This window comes from Larimichthys crocea, chromosome IX, assembly GCF_000972845.2.
Source record: "Larimichthys crocea isolate SSNF chromosome IX, L_crocea_2.0, whole genome shotgun sequence".
NCBI lineage: Eukaryota > Metazoa > Chordata > Actinopteri > Sciaenidae > Larimichthys > Larimichthys crocea.
The window spans coordinates 5,450,667-5,474,275 of record NC_040019.1 but is presented as its reverse complement, the minus strand read 5'-3'; the positions used below and the strand labels follow the sequence as shown (position 1 = coordinate 5,474,275).

The 23,609-nt window shown below is 41.6% G+C and overlaps 1 protein-coding gene across 8 annotated transcripts in view; it reads left to right on the top strand.

Annotated features, from left to right (window-relative positions):
- The window catches only part of rimbp2a (RIMS binding protein 2a), a 57,661-nt gene that overhangs the window by 6,074 nt on the left and 27,978 nt on the right, over positions 1-23,609 (top strand). For 7 of the 8 annotated variants that reach the window (XM_019272462.2, XM_019272463.2, XM_019272461.2 and 4 more), the window contains one exon: positions 3,684-3,827. In XM_019272462.2, the coding sequence (XP_019128007.1) occupies positions 3,684-3,827 (144 nt within the window). Of the gene's footprint in view, positions 1-3,683; positions 3,828-10,923; positions 11,119-23,609 lie in introns of those variants that run through there. The other variant, XM_019272464.2, reaches the window with a different exon arrangement.

Sequence of the window (23,609 nt, the reverse complement as noted above, 5' to 3'; positions counted from 1 at the left end):
GTTACAGCAGTTCAAAGTACAAAAGGTGGATAAGAAAAAGAACAAAATAGAACAAATAAATTAAATTATACACCACAAGTATATGGATATGCATGTTTTATCATTTGTGTCACGCACATATATACCTATATATGACAGTAACTACTATAATTAACACAGGAAAAAGTAATTGAGTAATTAAACAGTGGTGCATGAAGTCATGCTGGTGTTGAAGAGTCTGACAGCTGTTGTAATGAAGGACCTGCAGTAGCGCTTCGTCTTATATGCTGGGAGTAGCAGTGTGTTACTGAAGGAGCTGTTTAAAGCTCCCAAAAAGAGTAAAAAGGGGAAAAGAGGAAACAAGCTATTTTTAATAAAGTGCTTGACAACACTGGGTACGAGCAACTTATGAGATATTCTAACAGATGTAGACAAGCACTTGGAAAGGATTATGAGATTTTGTTTGTTTGTGCTTGTCCCGCTGACAAATATGAAAATGGAAGAGAAGAAGCTAATATTAAAGGCATACACAAAGGAAAATCCTTTGTTTGATGTTAAGAGTCTCGAGATGATTGCACAGGCGTCTTCTTTCTCTCGTTTTCTTTCTGCCTAATGTGCAATTTTTCCTCATCTAATGAATGCTTTTGTTCCTCTTTCATCCTTCCACACTTTTTGCTTATTCATACAGTATTTATATTTATCTATAGTATATATATCTTAACTTATGGTCTTCAACCATCATGAAACCTATGGAAAACAGAACAAATAATGCATGTATCTACTGTATTAATGTGAAATAACTGATAAGACAGTGTGTCATTTGCTCATTAACGCCGAATTAAAAAGCGTTCTGAAAACGTGTGAGACGACACACCTTTGGGCTCAGAATGTCTCTTATGTACCTTTCACTGTGTTTTTTTTTTTTTCTCTGGAGGAGATGTTGTCAGTATTTCCTGTGGCCACAGAATGAACAAGTGCGTCATGATTCCTAACTGTGACGCAGCTCCTGTCAGAGCAGCTTTGGCAGCTCCCTCGGTACAAGGATGATGTCTCCACAGTGGACAGCACAACTGGGTCCTGCCCGACATGGGACTAGTTTGCAGTCACAGCCTCTGTTGTCTGCATGACTGACTGACTAACTGAATCATGTCTCACTTAGATATCTCAACCTGGAATTGATAAGAGTTGATGTGTACCAATATTTTTGCTCTGTTTGTCAGCCAGGTGCAATTTTTTATAATTTTCTTATTCTGAATAGAATAAAAAAGATTTGAAACATAAAATGGTCAGAGCCGATGCCATATATTTTTATTCTCTGTTCTGTCCACATGTCAAATCAGGTTACCTGTTTTTGATCTTTTCAGTGCACATTCAGTGTTTGCATCAGTGGGTTTCTGGTCTAAATGACTCAAAATCAGGATGTCCATATGGCCTAATATCTCGCTCTAAATAAGCTGACTGGATGTGTTAGTCTGTCTGTCTGTCTGTCTGTCTGTCTGTCTGTCTGTCTGTCTGTCTGTCTGTCTGTCTGTCTGTCTGTCTGTTTAGAAAACCCACAGCGCTTGTGGGCATGTCTATTTATCTCGCAGCTCTTGGAAAGTCCTCCATGTAACACTAGTGGGCCTGTCTGTAGGCTTGCCTGCTTGGCAGGTCTGCTGTATTAGCAGGTGGATCTGGCTGTCTTTCTGTCTGCTTGGCAGGTCCAGCCACACTAGCTTTGGTAGCTTTGGCTGTCTGTGTTAACTGACATATTGCCTGCAACTTTGTTTTTAGTATTTGTCTTGTGGAGGATGATAGTTTGGCATGCAGTCAGTGGATCTGGTTGTTGTCTATGTGTGTGTGTGAGTTCTTTTGTTTGCCTGACAAGATACCAAATGCTCTGGTAACATGCTAATTGATATATTAAAATAACATAAACTGATATAAGGACCATCTGGTGGTCGGTCTGTCACGAGTTACTATGAGGAAAAAGTCCTCGAAGAGAACAATGGGCTGACATTTTCATCTCTTCCTTAATTTTCCTCCAAATGGATAAAGGTAATTTAAATTTTGAGAGCAGAGATAGAAGGTGGAAAAAAAGGAGAAAAGTGAACAGGCTGCAGATTAATTCCGCACAGCTTTCTTTTGTCTAAAATGGTGATGTTTTCCTTTTATGGCTGTGGTAATATTGGAGTGGCTGGGCTGGCTGAGTGCGCTTTTTCAGGAGGCAAATGGGAAGACTACACCCCAATTGGGATTTCAGTTTGTAGCTCTAGAAAATCTTCATATTTCACACATTTATATTGCTCAAAGTAGATAGATCGGAGCGGAGCATCGCATGCATTTTTAGATTAACTTATAGAAGAGGCACAGGCAGAGTTTACGTCCACTTATCCCAAATCAGCTACCCCCTTACCTCAGCCTAACAGCTGTTCACTTCTTCTATCATCTACAACCTCTCCGGTGGCCTCAAAGTGATTGGAAAATTTAGTGTACGGAAGTACAAGAAAGTGCAAGATTGACAGCAGAGCAGTTCTTTTTCCAAAGCAAGACAACTGTAAACTCAAAACGCCATCAAATTGTACAAATTGATGTCTGGCACGAAGGGGAACTAACTGAGCAATACAGGAAAGAATTCACAGATGTCAAGAGAAACTTGCAGCCTGCCTATTACAGATATGCGGTGTATTTCCATGGAGGGTTCAATCCCTTCAAGAACATTTCTAAGGAGAAAAACACTGACTGGCAAATCCTGCTGAGGCTCAAAACCTGTTGCAGTAGCAGCTTCATTTTCAGGCCTGGTAATCTTTTTCCTGTGACCGACCCCACGGGATAGAACTAAAGCCTGAGTGCATCACTGTAAGCAAGACTGACAGTCCTATATCTTTTTTCTTTCATATTGCATAATCAGACCATAATCAGACCATCCAACTGTTGGATGATCCACCACTTTGGTCCACACTGAATTATCTTGACAACTATTGGATGGATTGTGATATAACTTGGTGCTGATATCCATATTACCCAGATATTGAATCCTAATTTTGGCCATTCTCTCACATTTTCTCTAGTGCCATCAAATTTTTGATTTTTCCGGGGATATATCACTACATCTACTTGACTAATTGCTGCAAAAAACAGACATTCATGGTTCCCAGATGATGTATCCTATAGACTTATACTGTATATAGATCCCCTAATTTTGGGTTAAGTGGCTTGCCATGAAATTTGGTACACACATTCATGTTGCCCTGTAATAACTTTGGTGATCCCTTGACCTTTTCTCTTGTCTCATCATCAGGTCAAAACTTTAGTCCAATATTTTGGTTTATGACCTTATATTTGCAAAACTAATGACATTCATCTTTGTTTTGTGGTCAATGTTTTTTTCAATAAAGCTGAATCTGGAGCATCTGGACTTGGTTGTAGTGAATCCGTGAAGACATTTTGTCTCTCATCCAAGAAGCTTCTTCAGTTCCAAATGAGTAGCCCATTGTTAAGATCCAGCCTAGGATAAATACTCGGATCTCCCCACCAGTCAGTCAGAACTGAAGAAGCTTCTTGGGTGAGAGGCAAAACATCTTCATGGATCTACGACCAAGTCCAGTTTTATGTATTGCCAGATTTTACATGATTATGACTACTACTACTAATAAGAATAAAAGCAATAATATTGGTATTTTTTCCTCATCTTTTAGTCATATTTTTTAATTTCTCTTTTGCAGTTAAGATATGAAGTTTCAACCCAGCAGACCACAGGACACTCAGTCTACAATGTGAGCCGCTTTCGATTGCTGGAGGAGAGAAACCGAGCTCTGAAGCTCGAGGTAGCCACGCTTCGCCAAGAGAAACAGCAGTACAGGAAACTGGTAAACTTCCCACTCCCTCCACCACCAAATCCTTTTTTTTCTCTCACACTCACATAATCTGTCTGTTCACACACTCATTATCTGAGATTATTCCTGCAAACAAGCACAATTTACACATTACTGTGAGATCTCTGGAAACTATTAAGATGTGATTACCATGGTTCTTACTTACTGTATGCTGAGAGTGTGTATACACTGTATTCTGGTCCCTGCTGCAGCTTTTATTCTTCAAGGACACAGCTGTGTGTAGTGTGGTGACTCAAATGGCCCCGGTTGCACATATACTCCCTCCGTTTGGTCTTGGTTATGCCGACATGTGGGCATGTGTAATGTGATGAAAGTAGATAAGGAGTGGGGGCGTGTCGTTGGTGTGTATTGTGCATGGGAGTGGAGTGTGTGTGTGTGTGCGGTGGCCGTGTATATTTTTGTTTGCACTGTATGTATGTTCATGCATGCGTTTGTGTATTTAGTGAATTCGTCCTTTGGAGGCCTCCCCCAGGTGGTCTCAGATGTCAAGGTGTGTGAGCTGTTGTCTTGGCAACATGCCCATTTGCAGCAGTGTGGACAGACTGTCAGAGAGGAACTGACAGAGCATAATGGCTGCTTATGTTATAAGCCTCAATGGCTTGAAATCAGTTTCAGTAAAACAGAGTAAAAGCTGCGTGCTACAGTGTGCATTTAGAAACGTTTTGTTGACAATGTTTCGGTTCAGTGTGGATCTCAGGCTGTGTCACACCACACATGTGCTTTGTAAATGAGAGCTGTGTTGCCTCCTCTTAATTAGAGTTTGCAAAATTAGTGTAGACTAAATAATTTGCTACAGTCTTCCATATATAAACAGTGCAAATAAAGAATTGAGAGCAAGAGTCATCATGTTTTTAACTCACTCTCATTTCACTATATGAGCCTAAACCTCAATTATAACACCACACATTCTTAACTTTTGTCACCATTTGTCCGAACAACACCTTTCTTTTCTTATAGTGCTACTTATGGCAACCTGCCCAGTGATTGTGTCCATCTTCACAGTCAAAACCTTGGCACAAACCCTTCCCTGTTGTCTGTCACCACAGCTAACATGCTGTAGTCAGCAACATAACTCAATAATGTTATGTAATTATGTGCGTGTTCATGTTTTTTTTATATACCGGTAGATCCCGCTGGAGGTAGTCCAGCTGGGTGCCCTGGCAGTCTTTTTTTTCTGTCACTGCTGACAGCAACACTATCGCAGACTGCATCATGGTCGTTCATGCAAAGACAGGATCAGTCAGACTAAGAGAAGCGGCGTCGATCGTGCATATTTGCTCATGCAGATACACTGTGGGCTTAAACTTTGTGAGGGTACTGAAAAAATAGAAAGAAAAAAAAAAGCTCCAAGGTTTGTGCTTGTACATGGTTCTCATCCAAGTACAGACAGTGTAGTTGAATATTTGATTTAAATCCAGTGTGGTATCAGCAGCCTGAGTATCTGATGCTGGCTCCGTCCCAAGAATGGCCACTTTTAGTGGTGGTGAGAAGGTTTGCATGCCCATTTTGTGACAGAGCAATAGTGTTCAGAGCAGGGACCAAGGGCAACTATATATCGCCATCTTTGTGGAAAGAGTGACCACACCTAGATCAAGGAAACTATTCCCTGATTGTATATTTATGTACTAGATCGGACTATGAATGCCTAAAATCCACCACCTTGCACTGTTGCATTGAGCATGAATTTCATGGAGCCCTTCAGCTAGATTCTCATGTCTCTGTCTACCCTTCCAGTTCATTTGTTATTTTGCTACCTAAATGGCAAGAAAAATACTGAGAAGGTGGACTGCTTTCTTGGAGAAAAAAACCCCCAAAACAAAGCAAAACAAAAAGCTTTAGAACAGTTGCCTGGGAACAATCTGTGATGGACAGTCGGAGAAAGGTACCTTAGGTGAGGAATGACCTTCTGTATGCTGTGTGGCTGCTGCTAAAAGGCCACAGCTGTCTCCCTGGACACCATCCCTATGGCAACGATTGTGTACTGCCTAGCAGCTGGCCCACTCAGATGATAGTCCTCATGATGATATGGGTTGTCCCAGTGTAAAGAGGAACAACGTCTAATCAATAATCGCTAATAGCTGTGTTATCTTAGCTGACCCAGTAATCTCCATTTTAACTCCCTCTAATCAAATATGCACAGCAAACCAGAGTTAATAGTAGCCTCGTGTAAAGTAACACAAATTAGCTGGAATAATACTTAAACCACCCACGGGATATTCAGAAAATTCATGTTGTTTTGTCACACAAGGCTGTTTTAACAACCGATATCAGACAGGGTGTGTTTAGGCTGAAGGTTTTATTCTTTTCGTAATTGAGTTTATCTCAGACAGTGTTCTTTCAGATGGCTCTAGTTGTCTCTGTATAACTACATTATCCTCTTTTTTTCCAGTCCATTTCCCATTCCATTCCTTGTCTTCTGACTTAAGTAAAAATACTGTGAGCTAAAGCAAAGCAACAAAATGCTTTACCTTTCAGAAGAAATAGTCAGAAAAAGAGGAAAACATATTTAAAAAACCGCACTGTACACAACATTAACAAAGCTATGAAACAAATGGAGCATGCTTTCTATATTTTTCTTGCTCACCAAGCTTTATCCAGCCTATATTCCCATGAGCCAAGACTCAACGGACTGTTGGCCCTGTAGGGCAAGGGTTATGTGACTGACGGAGCGAGCCAAAGATGTCAGTAAGCTCGTTTTTGGTAGCCAAGTTAGCTCATCTACTTACACTGTAAGGTACACTGTAAAGAAGTTCATAAGAATAAAGATAAGACTACCATAGGAAACTTGTTCACCATCAACCTGCTACATTTTTTTAATATCACCTTCATAGAAAGGTCCGTTGTCCCCCATGGCACCTTATTTTGGGGAAAAAGTTTAAAACATTTAAATGTTGCCATTAATTGCACACATGTTTCTCCACATGTTTGCAAATTCACATCACCACAGAAAGTTTTATAAATAGCACCATTTAGTCTTCTATACATAATTTTTCCAAAATAATGAGCCATGGTGTTCCACGAGAAGGGAGAGGACTTTTTTCCTCCTTATTCATCTGCGACTTGGAAAATTTAAATTACAATTTTACAGTTTCACTATTATGTAATATATCTATTAACACCAAATGTCCCCTCAAAATTCTTTAGTCTGTTATGGTGGGTGAGTTTTAAGGAAACACATTGCAAAGTAGAGCTAACATAGGCAAATTAAGGAAACGTCTCCACTAATTTGACAGCAAATGCACAGCATTTAGAAAATATGCTGCAAAATCAGAAAACACAACCAGATACACGTTGTTTCTGCGGTTTGTCATAAAGAAATTGAAGTTATTGAAGTGACGTTGGAAAATTAGTTTCCATCATCGGCTGTTCGGTTGTGTTTTTTTTTTTTGTATTTTCAACATTTTTTCTAAACGCTGTGCATATGAGCCTCTGTAGTCTGTACTCAAATGTGTCCATTGTGGCTTATTTTTAAATAAAAAAAACTTATGAAACACTGTCAAAACTCACAGTCAGTGTGGTCTTGCCCACACAGTCTGCAGTGAACACATGCTAGCAAATGATCTGAACAGTTTGTCACTTGATTCCCACCTTTCGAGTCGCAGTTGTATATTTGCCTCAGCTCTTTTTCTCTCCTCGTGTCTCCTCTCTTCTCTCATTCCTCCCATGAATTCCAAGTTATTCCCTTCTCTACACTCTGCTTATGCATTTGTCCTCTCTTCTGTCTCCATCAGTCTTTTCTTCCCCCTCCTACTTCCTGTCCTAACCTCCTTAGTGCCCACACCCAAGCACAGGGGTTGACTGAGGCCACTGCTCAGGGCCTGTGCAGCTTCATGCCTGCAGTAATTTAAGCAGATCTGATGTATATCAGAGAGGGCAATGCCAACCCATAATCAGATTTTCTGAGAGTTCATTGCAGGCACACATTTTGAAACGAGTTATGCTTTCTTCCTGGTAGTGAATGGATCATACTCAAATGATAACACCAGTGATTTTTACTGATTATTATTACATCATAACCTAAAGTGTTATAATGGAGAGCATTTTCACATCTACCACAACTTTGCACTCAACTTCCTATACCCAACTAAATGGAACTACTTGTTGCAATCTTATTAAATCAGTATGCGTTCATAATCAACATAACCACAATTATTAATGTACTTTACTTTGCTGTTTACTGGGTTCTTTGAGCTTCTTGGAGCTGGCCATAGAAATAGCAGGAACAAATCTGTGAATACTGGCAGCATTGGGTTCATCTGAGAGATACAGACATAAATGTCCAGTACTGGCTTGGTTTCAGAGCACAGTGTCCAGACAAATTTGCGGTCCATCTTGTGGGAGTACTAAATCATATTAGCCTTAAAAGTGGAGGAGGAAAATAAATTCTGTTGCTTCAGAAGGAAAAATGTGCTAAAAATATGGCACTGTCAGAATGTAGGGCCCTCCTGGATTAATTGAAAATCCCTTTAACCGGATTAAATCATTTTAGGGGCTAACTGTGGCATACCCACACTCACTCTCACACATACACATGCATGGACATGCATGAGCCCCCACACATAAGCTGATGTCAATATGATATAATTACACATTGTGACAAGGCTGTGTAGGCAGTGTGATAGCAAGTGTGTTGTGTGTTGTAGTTAAAGGCTAAAAGCTGTGAAACTGTGAGGATTAGAGTTGGAAGAGACCGAAAATGGAATAATTGGTTGCATGGGGGATAAAAATTAGCCACAGATTGGATAGAACTTAACAGAAAAAAAACACATATTTGGATTGTGTTTCCAGTAAAGTTAAAGCACGCTCAAACACCTCAATAAAATGAAACATTTTATTTAAAATTGGAATAACAGGGCTTCTATTAGCCTACAAATGTGGAGCAAAATGAATGCCAGTATGAGACACACACACACCCTGTAGCCTTGAATAGTGGCTGTAAAGTGTTTGTAGTTGTACTCCATAATAAAGAATGAAAGCTGCTGTTAGATTCACAGTGGGATGGTTTGCAGTAACATCAAGACATTACAATGCGGCTAACACGGCTGTAGACTCTCTCACACAAAAGATATAAAGTATTCAAAGAACCTCTCAGATCTACAGCATAGTCCACCTATATCTTCTATATGGATAAACCTAACCTACCACCTATGGGCGAAATCACCCATTGGTTTGTGGACTACCCTGAGAACCAGAGGATATGCCGTGATAGAGATTTGTCAGTCACAGAATTACCTTTTTTGAATAAGGTTGAGACCGATGACGGTATAAAGAATGGACAGAACCTGAGTGACGTCACCCGTAGATTTCCGAGCTATAGAGTCCAAAAACTGTTTTTTCGTACCAGGTTATAAACATATTTATTTCTGCTGTGAAATTGGACATTTTAATACGGGCAGCCTGTCTCAAGCAGATGCTCGAGGAATTACAGTTTTTAGCACGTCCGCATTGGCTTCATTTCCCAACACCGGAGGTTGCCGCTCGGTTGAGACCATAAACTCATGAGGAAAGTATTCGCTGAGGTAATGAATCATTTGAGAAGTAGGGTCATTCAACATACAACTTACAGTAACTTACATAAAATCAAATTTATTTCTTGCAACCAGTGGAGTCGCCACCTGCTGGTCATTAAAAAAAAACAAAAAATGGGGCGGTCGGTAGCGTAGTGGGTTAAGCGACCGCCCCGTGTGTGGAGGTTATAGTCCTCGCTGCAGCTGGCCCTGGTTCGAATCCCGCATCGGACGGCTAATTTACTGCGTGTCTCTGCCCCCTGCTTCCTGTCCATCTTCAGCTGTACTATCAATAAAGGCCAAAAAAATAATCTCTTTTTTTTAAATGCAGATTTAAATCACTTCACATCAGATCCAAAAGTTCTCTCAACTTTTTATATTGTCTGTGGCTGTAAACAGTTTGAAATGTTGCTTATTTGGGACAAAAAATATTTAATTATATTTAGATGGGAGAAATAATTAGTGTCACCTGTGCTGAAAAGTTACACAAGGGAATAAAAAGAATGTTTACTCATCACATTTTATACTGTGACTACACCGCAATGCCACAAATGCACCCACATGGAATTGGATTGGACTTAATTTGTGTGTCACTCTCCAGCCCACCAACCGTACGAACAAACAACATCATACTCTGACTGCAGACTTGCACCCTGCCCCATTAATTCTGATGTGAATGACAGTGCTGAGGACCACGTTGAAGGTGTTATGAGACCCTAATTACAGTAAAAAAATACACCGTAAATGTAAACGATAGCACAAGAAAATGATACACCATACAGATTTGCCTTCTTTAAATGATCCGATGCCACGCCTGTTTTTACAGTGATTAATGCAAAAACTTACAAGTTGAAGCTATACCCTATTTATTACAGGATGAGGAATGTGGCATCAATCAAGACCTTGTTCAATTAGTGTCATGGCTTAAGACATGAATTGGGTTGCAGAGGAGAGGAGAGGAGAGGAGAGGAGAGGAGGGAGGGTCTATCCGGCAGCAGCCAGCATTATGCAGACTCCTGTCATTTCAGTCAATTTGCCAGACAGGCAACAAGGTCCAGACTGTGGCTGCACAGGGCAGCTTTCCAATATACCATCCTTATTTGTATCCCAGACTCCAAGATGTCTGCTTCCTATTTGCCAGTGATACCTCTCCTCCTAACAGTAGCTCGTGATGTAGCTGATGGTTGTAGCAGTGGAGCTGGCTGATTAATTCAACAGAGTGGATTTCCGCAGCTCACTGCACACGCGTACAGCTCGAGAGAGAGAGAGAGAGAGAGAGAGAGAGAGAGAGAGAGAGAGAGAAAAGGGGGGAAATTGAGCAGAGGAATAGAGGAAGAGAGAGAGTGAGAGAGAGAATGAGAGAGAGAGAGAGCACAGAGGAGAAAAGGAGAAAATGATGGAGGAAGGGTGTTAAGGAGGAGGGTCTTCGGGGGTGGGGAGAGAGTGAGAGGAAAGGGAGAATAGGAAAGAGAGAGTGTGTGGAGAGGGGGCGGAGGAGAGAGAGAGAGACAGAGAGACACAGAGAGAGAGAGAGATAGAGAGAGAGAGAGAGAGAGAGAGAGAGAGAGAGAGAGAGAGACACGCAGGCCCCGGAGCTGCTACTGATGCTGATGCTGCTGCTGCAGCCGTTTGACAATTCCCCACCCAGTGAGAGAGCAGGGAAGGAAGAAGGGAGGAGATCAGAGCAAGGGAGGAAGAAGGAGTAAGCGACACCTCAGTCAAGATGCTCCTGTGCTAGCCAACACACACACCACACGGTAAATACTCATCCTTTTTTTTATCACCACTCTGCTCTCCTCTTTTTTTTTACTGCTGCTGTATATCTCTTTGCCTCTGCATCATTGGCCCGAGTGTGTTTGTGTTTGATTTAGCTCTGTTGAGTCCTATATATAGTGCACAGGGTTAGCATAGCCAAGCAGCTGGGGGAGAAGAGAGAAAAAAAAAAAAAAAAAAAAAACTGTGCAGCTGCTGCAGGAAGAAGAGACAGACGTCCACAGAGAGGTGAGGAAAGGATGGTTTGTACGTTTGCAACATCCAGCATCCTCTTGTTTCTTCACTGTATCAGAGCCACCTGTTTGGAGATGTGTGGGTGTGTGCGGTGTGTGTTGAGGGGTGGGGAGGGTGGTGGGGTTACAGTGTATGGGTCTAATGTTTGTAGCTCGGAAAGGTTAGTATGTGCATATATAAAAAAAAAATGTGTGTGTGTGCATGGATTGTTCATAGAGTGACGGACAGTGCTGCCTTTTGACTGCTCTCACGTTATGAATTCAATCTTCCCATAGTAAGTCTCCACATGCAAGTGTTATTTGTGGAACAACGTATGTAGACACATGTTCACATGACCACTTAGACACACTGAGGGAGAGAGAGGCAAACGTGTGGTGCTTTGTCAAACAAATTGATTTTGTGTGCCTGCTTGTGTGTGCTTTGACGTTATCGGCTCCGGTAACCTGAGCTTTTCCTGGTTTTCTGCTTGCCGAGGGGTTGCCAGGTGTTGGTGATGAATATTAACCCGCTCGTTGCTGATTGACACCTGCTTTATTATTCACCCTCATGAGGCGAAGTCCCTCGCTAAAACGTGTGTGTACGCACGGCAAGATGCTCTATACAACACTCAGTTTGTAAGGTACACCTTCAGTTTTATTGATTGTCGAAGTCCATGGTCTGTTTGGAGGCTACGGTTCGAATATCAGGTTTGTAAGATGTGATTCTGGCAAGAGTAGACTCAATTTTTTAGGAATTATTCCAACCGATAACACACAAAGAAATACACCAATGTCACACCTTTGTTGCTCGCACAAACTGATGTGTTTTGGGGTGTATCCAAAAAGTATTGTTGCTGCTTCTGCAAGTGTAAAACATAACGCTTCCTGGGTCATTCTTTTTTTTTTTTTTTTGTGGCAACCAGGCCAGGTGTTCCGAACTGCAAAGCTTTAAAGCCTTTAAAGAGCTGAGCACTCGTACAAATAAAGATTTAATTTGGTTCGGATCGGGCGCAAGCAAGTAAAATGTCCGCCTGAGGTTACACAACTAAAAGAAATGCTAAAGTTTTGGTCACTGTTAAAAAACTTTTGCAACAAATTAAAACTTCACTAGCAGACAGTAAAACCTTTCCTTCGAGAGACCTCTTGATGAATCTCCTTGATGAGTAGAGTGGAAGTCGGTTTTATCAGGTAAAGAAAGACATTAAAGCTCTCTCCAGAAATTGCTTTCATTTCCCTGTTGGATGTGGATGTGTTACTATACAAACAAGTGTGTGTAGGTTAGAGTGTACATGCTTCATATGCCTGCACCATGCATATGTTTGAATATATGGCTGTGTGGGTGGGTGACAGACCAAAAGGAGAAATACAGCAGAGGAGAGAGAAAGAGCTGGTCCTCGCACAGCTCTGTTCATGTCTCTTTTTGCTCTGCATAAGCGCTGTAACTTCGTTTTTTCTGCCCTCTTTTGCCTCTCTTAACCACAGTCAGTCGAACTCACAAAGAAAATCTATGTATGCCCCCCCCTAATTGCGCTCCTCTTGCACTCCGCTCTCCCATTTCTCCTTCCACTTCTTCATCTCCATGTGGCAGACTGGTTGTCTGTGCCAGCTGACGTTCAATTGGATGCCAGAGGGCGACAAGGAGAGAGGGGAGGAAAGAAGATAGGCGAAATGAAACTTGTGTTTTCAGTCTCGTGGCTGATTTCTTTGCTTCCCTCCTGAGATTATCAGTGAGTCTGGCAGCCAAAAGGACTCTGGCTTCTTGACTAATCAAAACGTTCCTTGGGACATACAGGCATGGCGATAATCCCCCCGATCAGTAACAGCCTTGCAGGGGTGTGGCAGCAAGTATCAATAGACACACTCAGAGTATGTGCATAAGCATACTTTTGTGTATTGACGATCACACATTTGCACATTTGCTCCAGATTACATGCTTTCATGCACACTCCTTCACATTTTCACTGTATTATTAGTATCCATGGGTGCTACTGTGCTCTAAAGCTCTACTACACATCAGCATCATATAGAGTCGATTCTGTGCTGTGTGTTATATATGTGGTGTATTATATCTTTGTCACTACTTCATCCATTCATCATGCAGCTTTAAATAACAAATAAATTAGACAGCTTTTGTTTGCAGTGCTCGCGCGCAGGCTCACGTTCAGACAATTCAAAGGGCATCAGATATGTTAGGTGTGATACTTCATTGCTACTTTTTATCATCCTGACACTCCGTACCTGAAAGAGAACAGTTTCTATAGCAACCCCCGTCATCCCCTCCCCTCACCCCCTACCACCGTTGTTGTGTGTGTGTGCGCGCGTGCGCACGTGTACGCACAACCCCGTGTAGTTCCCAATGCGAAACACATGCCTGAATATGAGTGAGTGCTGTATCGATCGCTTAGCATACACGCCATAAGTGTTGATGTCATTTAGCCAGCGGGGGGAAGCAGAGAGGGAAACAATAAAGGAACATTTCCTCTGCACATTTTCTGGCAGCTTTTCAAGATACACAGAAGTTATATTAAAGGGAAAGACACAGAGCACTGCAGAGGGGGGGAAAGAAAAATCAAAAAGGAGGAGGGTGGGGCAAAGAAGCAAAGTAAAAGGATGAAGAAAGGGAGGAGTAAACTGATGTCTGATTGACTACAAATACAGTCCAATAAAAACAGATAATACATGTAACACTGTGTCATACAGATCATTCCCCATCTGAAATGGGTGCAGATAGGATGGATGATTCATGTATTTCATCCTCATCCGACATCCTACATCACTTTACCGAGCATTAATTAAGGACAAGTCCTCTAAATGACATCACTAAAAGCCTCTCTGACCCCTCGACCAAGTCATACGATGTTTATAGTTTTGGCACACATGTAGGATAGTGCAGTGTCCTTTCAGGAACATAATTTCACCATGGCACTGGCAGACTAAGGTTAGCCCTTTAGCAAATGATCATGCTGATAAAAAGCCTGTTAATTCCACAGCACTAATTGTCTCCCACTGTCATCAGTAATGTTTTAAGGTTGTATTTTCTCTCTCCCCCCTTTTTCTCCTTGAGCTCCTTCCTCTAATGACTGCACTTCCCTCTCAGTCTCCGTCCCTCTAAATAACTTCTCGATTCCATTCTCTTACCTTAATTGTACCTGTCGTGCGCCTCTCTTTCTTTACATTTTCCTTCACTCAACCCGTCCATTCTCTTGTCTTTTCTTCCGGTCCCCAGTGTTTTGTGTCTAGAAAGGGCTTGAATGATTAAACATTGGACAGAAGCCTTTGGGTGGACTGAACACCAAGGGCAACTAGATGGAGGAAAAGGAGGGAGGGAGGGAGTACACAATGTCAGACAGACCTACCTGTTCGGATACAGATGACATGACAGGACCCTTTGCTCCTGTAACTGTCACCTATTGCTCTGTGCCACTGAGTCCTGCTCACTTGAGACTCGGTCACATGCATCTGCCGTGCGGCGTCACAGGAACCAATATAAATAAAATATTTGTATCACTGAATCCTGAACACAAATACAGATTAGCGAACAGTACAAATTGATCTGCGGTTAGACACAGTGAAATTACAGGTAGGAGAACCTTTTTTTTTTATGTGAACCAGATGTTCTGGTTTCTCTTCTGTAAGACAATGTTTTTAAATTCCAATGTCTCATTATCCAATTTTTTTTTTTTGACCAGACACTCTCCAGACATCTGTGAGGATGACGAGACGGAAGTCAGTGAGAGATTAAACTGGTGCTTTGCATGTTTTGATCAAAGGCTAGTGATGTAGTCATGTCGTACTGCAGCAGGTCACAAGAGGAACCATTTTGGACCACTACTGATCTAATGGAAATGGTAAATACAAAACAAGTTATAGTTATATAGTATATTGTATAGTTAGTTGGGTTAGTAACAAACATAAATGAATGGATGAGTCAGTGAAAGAGCAATGATATGACTATAATTTATGATCTACTGTAAATATTGAGAGTCCAAAGTTCAGCAAATGCTCGGTCATGCAGAGCTCTGGGAACATGCAGCATGCAGACACTTGTTAGCTGACCTGAGAGACTGTAAGTCAATTAAGAAATGTACTCGGGGACCTCAGCGCCTGATAAATAAAATGAAAAATATCATAATGAATTCCAAACTCTACTGGCAGCCAATGGAAAGATGCCAAGACTAGCATAATGTTCTCCCAGCACTTTGTCTTTGTTAGAAGACGGTCTGCAGCATTCTGAAGCATCTGCTGATAAGCATAAAACGCTGCAGGTTTTATACTGTTTACCATCGCAGAGGTTGTCCTCATATGCCCCTTTTTTTGTAATGGGATATAGGTGCTATTTCAGATTTTTTTTTAATGTGTAGATCTGGATTTGTAAAAACCCCATTAAAGGGAATGGAGGTTAGGAAACCTCTGCTAAGGCTCTGTCAGTGTATTTCTAGCATACTGTACATTTTAGCAACTGTGCAATGGGGTCAGATGTAAATTATTTATCACTTGTGCAGTATGTTTTGCTGCAGATTGAAACCGCGTGAGAGCGTGTTTGCGGGTATTGTGTGTGTGCGTGTATGCACAAATAGAAATGTATGTGCATCTCTGGCTGGGTGTCATTTGTGTGCGCGTGTGTGAGACAGAATTTATGTATTTATATGCAGGCTTGTGGATGTGTGTATGTTTGTGTGTGTGTGTGTACACTTGTGTATACCCAGCATGAAGGTCCATCCAAGCATTATGTGAGCATGAAGGCCCATCGAAGCACATGTAATCCCTAACCAGCTCTTGGGCCTCCCTCATTAGCATTACACTGATCTTCCTCAGAACTTATTTTTCAGCCCTCTGATATTCTCCATGTGGCCGGAGGGAACAATAGGTCCTGTTCACATCAAATGTGTTATGTCATCAATGTGACTGGAAGCTTTGCTGCCCACGTCAAGGGAGCCCTATTTCACTCTCACTGCCTGCTCCCACAGTATGTACATACAGCACACACACGCTTCACTATGCACACTCCCATGCAGTAATATTGCTCCTGGGGCATATGTGTTCTCAGGAGAGGCCAATGTTGTTCCCGGAGGTCCCTCCATATACATGTACAGCTGCAGCACCCCTACATATCACATATAGTTCACAGTCAAAGTTGATCTGCTCGCATGGGCTCCCTCTTTCTCCCTGACCCTGTTCAGACCACATTGGTTTTAGCTCCATTTGCAGTTCATATCTGGCATTAAACGTCTCATTTCACGTTAACTGAATGAGTCATGGACTTTACACAATGTGAAAGAAAGAAACAGGATGAAATCTTGAACTGTATGTTGAGAGACAAGTCCACTGTGTGGTCATTTACCGCTTTGCTGGTCAAGCTGCTTTTAAAATCAAAAATCAGAAATGAAATGAAATGACACACACTAGACTCGTGAAACTTGTCATATTTTTTTTGTTTTGTTTTGATGCATACAAATATGCTCAAGGCCAGTATTTATTTATTTTTTACAATTCAACAGGCATTAACTCCACCATCTGACATGCCTCAAAACTGTACAGACTTACAGCCTGACACAGATTGCGATTAAAGATTTTATTAATATTGTTGTTATATTCAGTCTATAGATGCCTTAAGTCTGTTACTAACAATGATTTATTGCTCAATCTGTCCACTATTTTTTTTTCCAATTTAATTAGTTTCAGAAAATAGGAACAATGCCCACCAAAAGTTTCAAACAGTCTAAAACCAAACGTGTAAATTAGACGATTCACAATTCATAAAAGAGATTTGCGAGCATATATGTCGATAGAAAAATGGCGACAGGGTCACGTTTCACAAATGATTGCCTCTTGCAAATCGCAGATAAAAGTTTGAGTCCTACAGGCCTCTCACATGTTTGTTCATGTTAGTGGAAAGTGTCAAAATGAATAGGAGAGGAAATGATCTTATGTTGCAAATTGCAGCTTTGTTTGATGAAACAGCCCCTGTTTGAGAAAAATAGAAGCTATTTAATAACTGAGACGTGTGCCTTAGACTCTGAGTTCACGCGTGAGCCGCTTTGTCTCTATGTAAACACACAAGTTGAGAAGCATCTGTGCAGACTCCAAAGCAAACACCGCGTCAGCTATGTACAACACACACACACAAGCTACATACACGCGGAGAAGCAAGATTGGAGGTTGAAGAATGACATGAATGAGGATGTGTGTTACACTAGAGGAGAAGTTAATTCCTCTTGACGGCAGTGCCGGCCTCTCCCTGCTCCTCCTATGTCCCTCCACCAGAAAACTCTGGATTGTCAGCTGCTCTGTGAGAGGCGGGCAGTATACTACATACACTATAACACACACTGAAACACACAGAAACGGGCTGCTCAAACAAAACAGTAGCTGTTTGTTGCTTATGAGGAGAGGTGTGAACAATTCTAAACTACATATCCCAGAAGGCTCTTTATTTGTGTATAGATTTAAGCCTATGAACACTTCTTGTGCTTTCACTAAATACTAAGAGGCTCCTCTGTACAGTGAGAAGAAGAATATTTTTGTATGTGCATAATATCTTCGCTGCCACATTGACCTGATGCAGAGTCTTATGGACTTTGTTAATATTAAAACGTCTGTGGCTGCGTGGGCCGGGTTCCCATTCAAGCTCCAGTTGATCCACATTATTAAATCTGTAGGAGTGAGTCACGTGTTTAATATTCAGAGATTTTCTTCAAACATTTATTTACATATCCACAACAGGGGGGGTTCCCCCTCAAAAATTATTAGCGTGTTATACAATCCTGAGCAGTTATGGTTTTTTTAACTCGACGGAGTGTGTGTGTGTGTGTGTGTGTGTGTTCATTACGCGAGGTAATTCTTACCACATGAATCACTTTTTAGGGATTTTGAATGCTTAGGCTTCAGATGAGAGGTTAGGAACACTGCGGATGCACAAGAGCTTAAGGCTAATGTATGCCTGGAGATGCTGGTTATGCAACTCCTTCATGCTCTCATACACACACACACACACACACACACACTCCAACTCAAGCTTCACTTATATTGTCATCACCAACTGCCATCTGGGTCCACAGTTTCCTCTTATTTGAAATGGCCTCATTGGTCTTATGACGGTGACATTTGTGTGTTTGCTCCCACACATGAACACACGCACACACTACCGACACAACCGCTCATTTATGTTTTATGAATAAGGCACCTGTAGAGACGCATTAGTGGCATAGGTTAGAGGAATGTCAGCTGATAATGAAACTGACACATAAAGGAGAATATTTTGATAGGATGCTGATGAATTATCTATTGATGACATTATGGTTACAGTCACCCTGAACTGCACTTCATGAGGAGCACCGAGATGAGTAATGCGAAAGGTTGCAGTCCGAAATGTCACACATGAACACTCCATGGCTTAAAGGTTAAAAGGAAATCACCGTCCCTGCTGCAGTTGTTCACATGTTGTAAACCACAGGCGATGCGTCGTATTAACAGCGTTATAACCGACTGATATCAAAATGCTCCTGAGACTTGCAGTCTGCCAAGGAAGCTGTAGTTTGGTTGAAGATTAAGCGGGATTCGGGTCGCACGTTCTCTTGTGAAAAAAGGCAAACACCTACTAAGCCCTTCAGAGGACAAACTCTGTGTTATATATATCACCTTTTATGCTGCATTAAAGACCTTGCTAATGCTACATAATAAATCTCCAAAATGCCCCTCATTTTCATAGCCAATTCCTTAAGAGGGGATGTACAGTGCCAATGTACAACTGCCTTAAAGGTAACGCCAACCTTGGAAGTGCGTCCCCTTTTGGATATGTTAGATTGTTGTTAACGGTGGTTTTGTATGTTTTAGTCCATTATAAAAATTTCTATACGTAAAATACAGCCAACTATATTCAAACAGTATGTTAGATAGATTGTGTCCTCCATCAGCCGGTCATTGGTTTCTTTTCATTCCAGTATGGTATAGGTCACGAAAATATGCTTGAGGTCGGTGATCAATCACTGTGAAAATATGTGATACCGCAGCCACATGGTACACACAGTCATTCTGAAAATGCCCCTTAGAGTCAGCTGACATGAGTTTTTGAGGGAAAGGCTTAAAACTGCATTACTGCAGAACACAAAGATAAAGAAGCAGATTTCTCTGCAAAGTCTGACAAACATGTTGACTCCTGCACCAAATGTTCATCAGAGGAATGGCGTGAAACCAGCATAGCGGTTTGTCATGTCACCCAATTGTACACATGCATGATACAAACAACATTGGCATTCTCTCAGACATTGCTCAACTATAACAATAATGATAACTTTACTTATATAACACCTTTAAAATACAGAGTTTACAAAGTGCTTTACAGATCAGCAGACCCAAGTACAAACAACATACCATAAAGAGATACCAAAATAAATAAATAAAAATAGACAACATCATAAAAGGTTTTAATAAGTGAGTTCACTGAATCAGTGAGGTCATTCCAATGTCGAGGGGCCCTGATGGAGAAAGGGACAGTCACCTCTTGTTTTGAGCCTCGACCTTAGAACAGCCACATTAGGAGCCCGCCCTGAGGATCTAAGGCCATGACTCTGTCAGGCTTTAAAAGTGATCAGTAAAATCTTAGAAGCAAAACGCACAGGAAGCCAGCGGGGGGAAGCTGAAATTGGTGAAATGTGATGTTCTCCACTCATACACTATGAAGTCTATAGTTTTATCAGTGTTTGTCAGTGGTCAGTTTAAAAAGGCCCCAACAGAGGAGCTGTCCATGGTCCTGTCTGCTCCTGACTGTGCTAAACAGGCAGATGGTACTACAGCAGCCATTAGTGGTGGCACAGCAGTCATGGCTTTGACTCCATTTGTCCAACCACATAAGTGCAGAACAATCTTTGACTCGCGGTTGTTGGTTTGTGCACACACGCATCAACTGTAGTCGCCCTGTTATAGCACTCAGCACAAAGTTTAGTGGAAGAGCAGCAGAGAGAGTTTGTCATATCATGTTTTAATAAGATTGAAATAATCTGATACAGTAGCGTGACACCTTTTTTTTTGTTTGAGGATCAGTTTAAATATCCAGTCCGTTCTGTGCTTAATTTAACCGAGAAAGCCGAGATGAGATTATTCTTTCTTTTGGGTTGAGAACGAGGTGAGGATGCACTCTTAGCACAGAGTAAATCCGTCGTATATGATCTCTTCTCTCAACTTTAGTCACAAACTCAGCTTTTGGAAAAAACTCAGCATGTTCCAGAACAGATCTATTTCTATATGAAGGTGGCACTTAATTAATACATTTAACGAACCCATGGCACATCTCTGTCTGTCACCACATGGTGCTCCCGCCTGAAGATAGCAGATGTTGCCGGTGTCTTCTCCACTGTGTTCCAAGTGGAATAAAGTGTTTCCACTGTAACGTCTGATTAATGACAGTCCCTCCGGGAGTTGAGGGAGAACAATAGCAATCCTGTACCCACAAGAATCCCATTTAGAGTCAGCAGTAGCCACCGTAGCACTCTTTGCACCCATGAATTCATCCTTCATCTTATATTCTCCATTATACCTGCAGCATCTACTGCTTTATTCCTACTTGAGTGCTATATTGCAGTATTTCCGGTAGTATCCGACATGTATTTCTAAATTAAGTAAATCCACAAGCCTGTCTGTGTGATTTTCTGTTGGCTAGCGAGATCTGAATGTTGCAATTAATTCCCATCAACTGCTGTTTTTATTCTCAACATCTTGAAATACATTTGAAGGCTGCATCGTTGTTCAAGATTTAAAGGCTTTACTGCTAAAAACAGCTACAAGAGTAAATTTGATTAGACGACACCATTGTGTGCTCTTTAATGGAGCGTGAATTATTCTAATATGTCAGTGCATAAATAAATGATTTTCACTGACATCCTGTTTAACTCCTCATCATCAGGTTCTGGTAATCAGTGTGAAATATATGGAAGAAAATAAACATTTTACATCCTGACTTATCTTGTTGGCCAAATCAGAGCAAACAGAGTTCATATGACAGAAAACATGACACTGTAGTTTTTCTGAGACTCTCTGATCCAGTGATGCTGCAATAACCAGAAGCATCGCCTATATCTAATATGTTGTAATTGTGTTATTTTATGGTGCAGCTCAGCTCCTTCCCCCTTTAAAATGGCCTTATCACAGTATTGTTTCACTTAGGAACAAGTGATGATGCGGCCATGCTCCACCCAAATCTCTGAGTATCAAACTCTCAGGTGGCTGTAGAACTTTTAGAGAAGAAGAAGCTTTATTTCACAGATCACCAAGAGGACAGAGACACAACATGCATAGAGATTTCTCAGATCACTCCTGCATCTTCTCCACGATCTTTGCACACAGCCTTTTGAAGCTCGTGAGCGGGCGCTGGCGCTCTTCTACGTGCTGTGTGGAGAACCGCTCTGCTCAGCTTTGTCAACTGATCCAAGTAGACTTCAGTCAGCATTTGTTGAGGCTTCAGCTTTTTTCATTGCGAGCTTTGCTTCACTTTTTACTCTCATGCATGAGCGGATACTGTGAGGTGTCCTGTGTAATCTCTCTAAAATGGTCTTTCCTCAGATGGAAAGATGACAGGACACAACACACAGAACAATGTAATCAGGTATCAAGTTGTCTTGATGCTTTTACACTACATTACATCTACCACTACACACAGTCCAAGAGAGAAAAAGACTATTTCTATGCTAAAGACACCAAAAGTAAATCTATAAATAAGTGTATTTGCTATCTAACCACCTCAAGAAAGCAAATAAGCCTATTTCCTAAAATGTCAGTACAGCCAGTTTTTGGAAGATATAGGAAAAATGCTTCTATTGTGAGCTTATTGATTTGCAGAAAATGATATAAAATACTGAAGCAGACACTGAATTTAAATTGAGACACACTTGTATGGATGCACACAGTAGATTCTGGGAGTTTTTCGAAGCTCGGTGAGAGGGCCTGGCCACTGTGGGCAGAGCAGATTTAGGGCCAGCAGCTAAATTAGTGGGTTCGGAGGGAGAGAACGATAATCATGGTGGTGATGGAAGAGAGAGTGCATGCATCAGTGTGCCTGTGTGGGAGATAGATGGAGAGAAAAGACAGAAGAGGAAGGAAGAAAGAAGTTGTCAGAGTGAATTAGTCATTAGCGGTGTTGAGGTCTCTCCCTCTAGCCTGTCCACTCTTTCCGCGCACACATATGGATCTCAAATTTCACAACCCCTCGCAAACATTCGCACACACATTTCCACTCAAACACGGATCCGCGCAGATGTCCTCGGAGTGCTGTAAATCCCTCCGTTAAGTTGTTTTTTTTTTCTCCTTGGGAGAATGCCTAATTATCATATTCTTTATATATTCAAACCAGATTTTTTTTTTCTGTCTATTTGTGCATATTGAAGGTTTCAAATTGGCACAGGGATGTGTGTGCGAGATCCCTCGGCTTTGCGGTATAGCACTGTGTTTACAAGATGTTACGGAGTGTTAAGCAGAGCTGTGAATGTGTGATTCACTCCATGTGGGAGGAAGTGGAAAAGCAGACATAATTCCTCAGGCCCATAAAAAGCAGCCCGTTAAAAGGTCATTGTGTTTTCTTTTGCTTTTTCTTTGTTTCTTTTGTCAGCATACTTTTTGGCAGCCTGGACCAAACTTTAAAATCTCTTTTCGCTCGACCTTGTCTTCCCATCTATATCCGTCAATTTTCCCTCCCTAACATCCTTCTTTGCAGTTATCTTTACATCCCTTCTGTATGGTGAAACGTGCTCACGGTGTCAAAGACGAGGCCGTATCTTAAGGCGGATGACTGCAGCTGGCACCTCGTCTCCATAACTACCGCTTAAACGCAGAAGAACACGATCATTTTCTGTCCACTACCATGGCTAGGTGTGGCTCGGGTGCTCTAATCGCTCTGTAGTCTGCAGCGATGTGCTGTGGCGACAGCGTTACACAATAAGAGCAGCAAGTGAACTCACTCACCAGACTCTGTATCTCCCTGTCCTTGTCTGTTCTCTATCTGTGTCTTGGTTTGATTGTGTCTTCCTCCGACAGGCCTGGCTGTCTCTCTGACTGCACACAAAGAGGATGGATGAACCTGGCTGGCCCCCACTTTGTCTGTTTTTCTCTGTTCTCCTCTTTGGCGAGGGGTTTATTGAGTTCCTCGATTTGTACTGATAAATCTGATCATAAACCTCTCAGCTGCGCAACCTTTTTTTTTTTGTGTGCAGAAGCTGGCATACAAGGCTTGAACTCCTGAGTATATCATAGCAATGAGGCTCCGGAGAGCATATTGC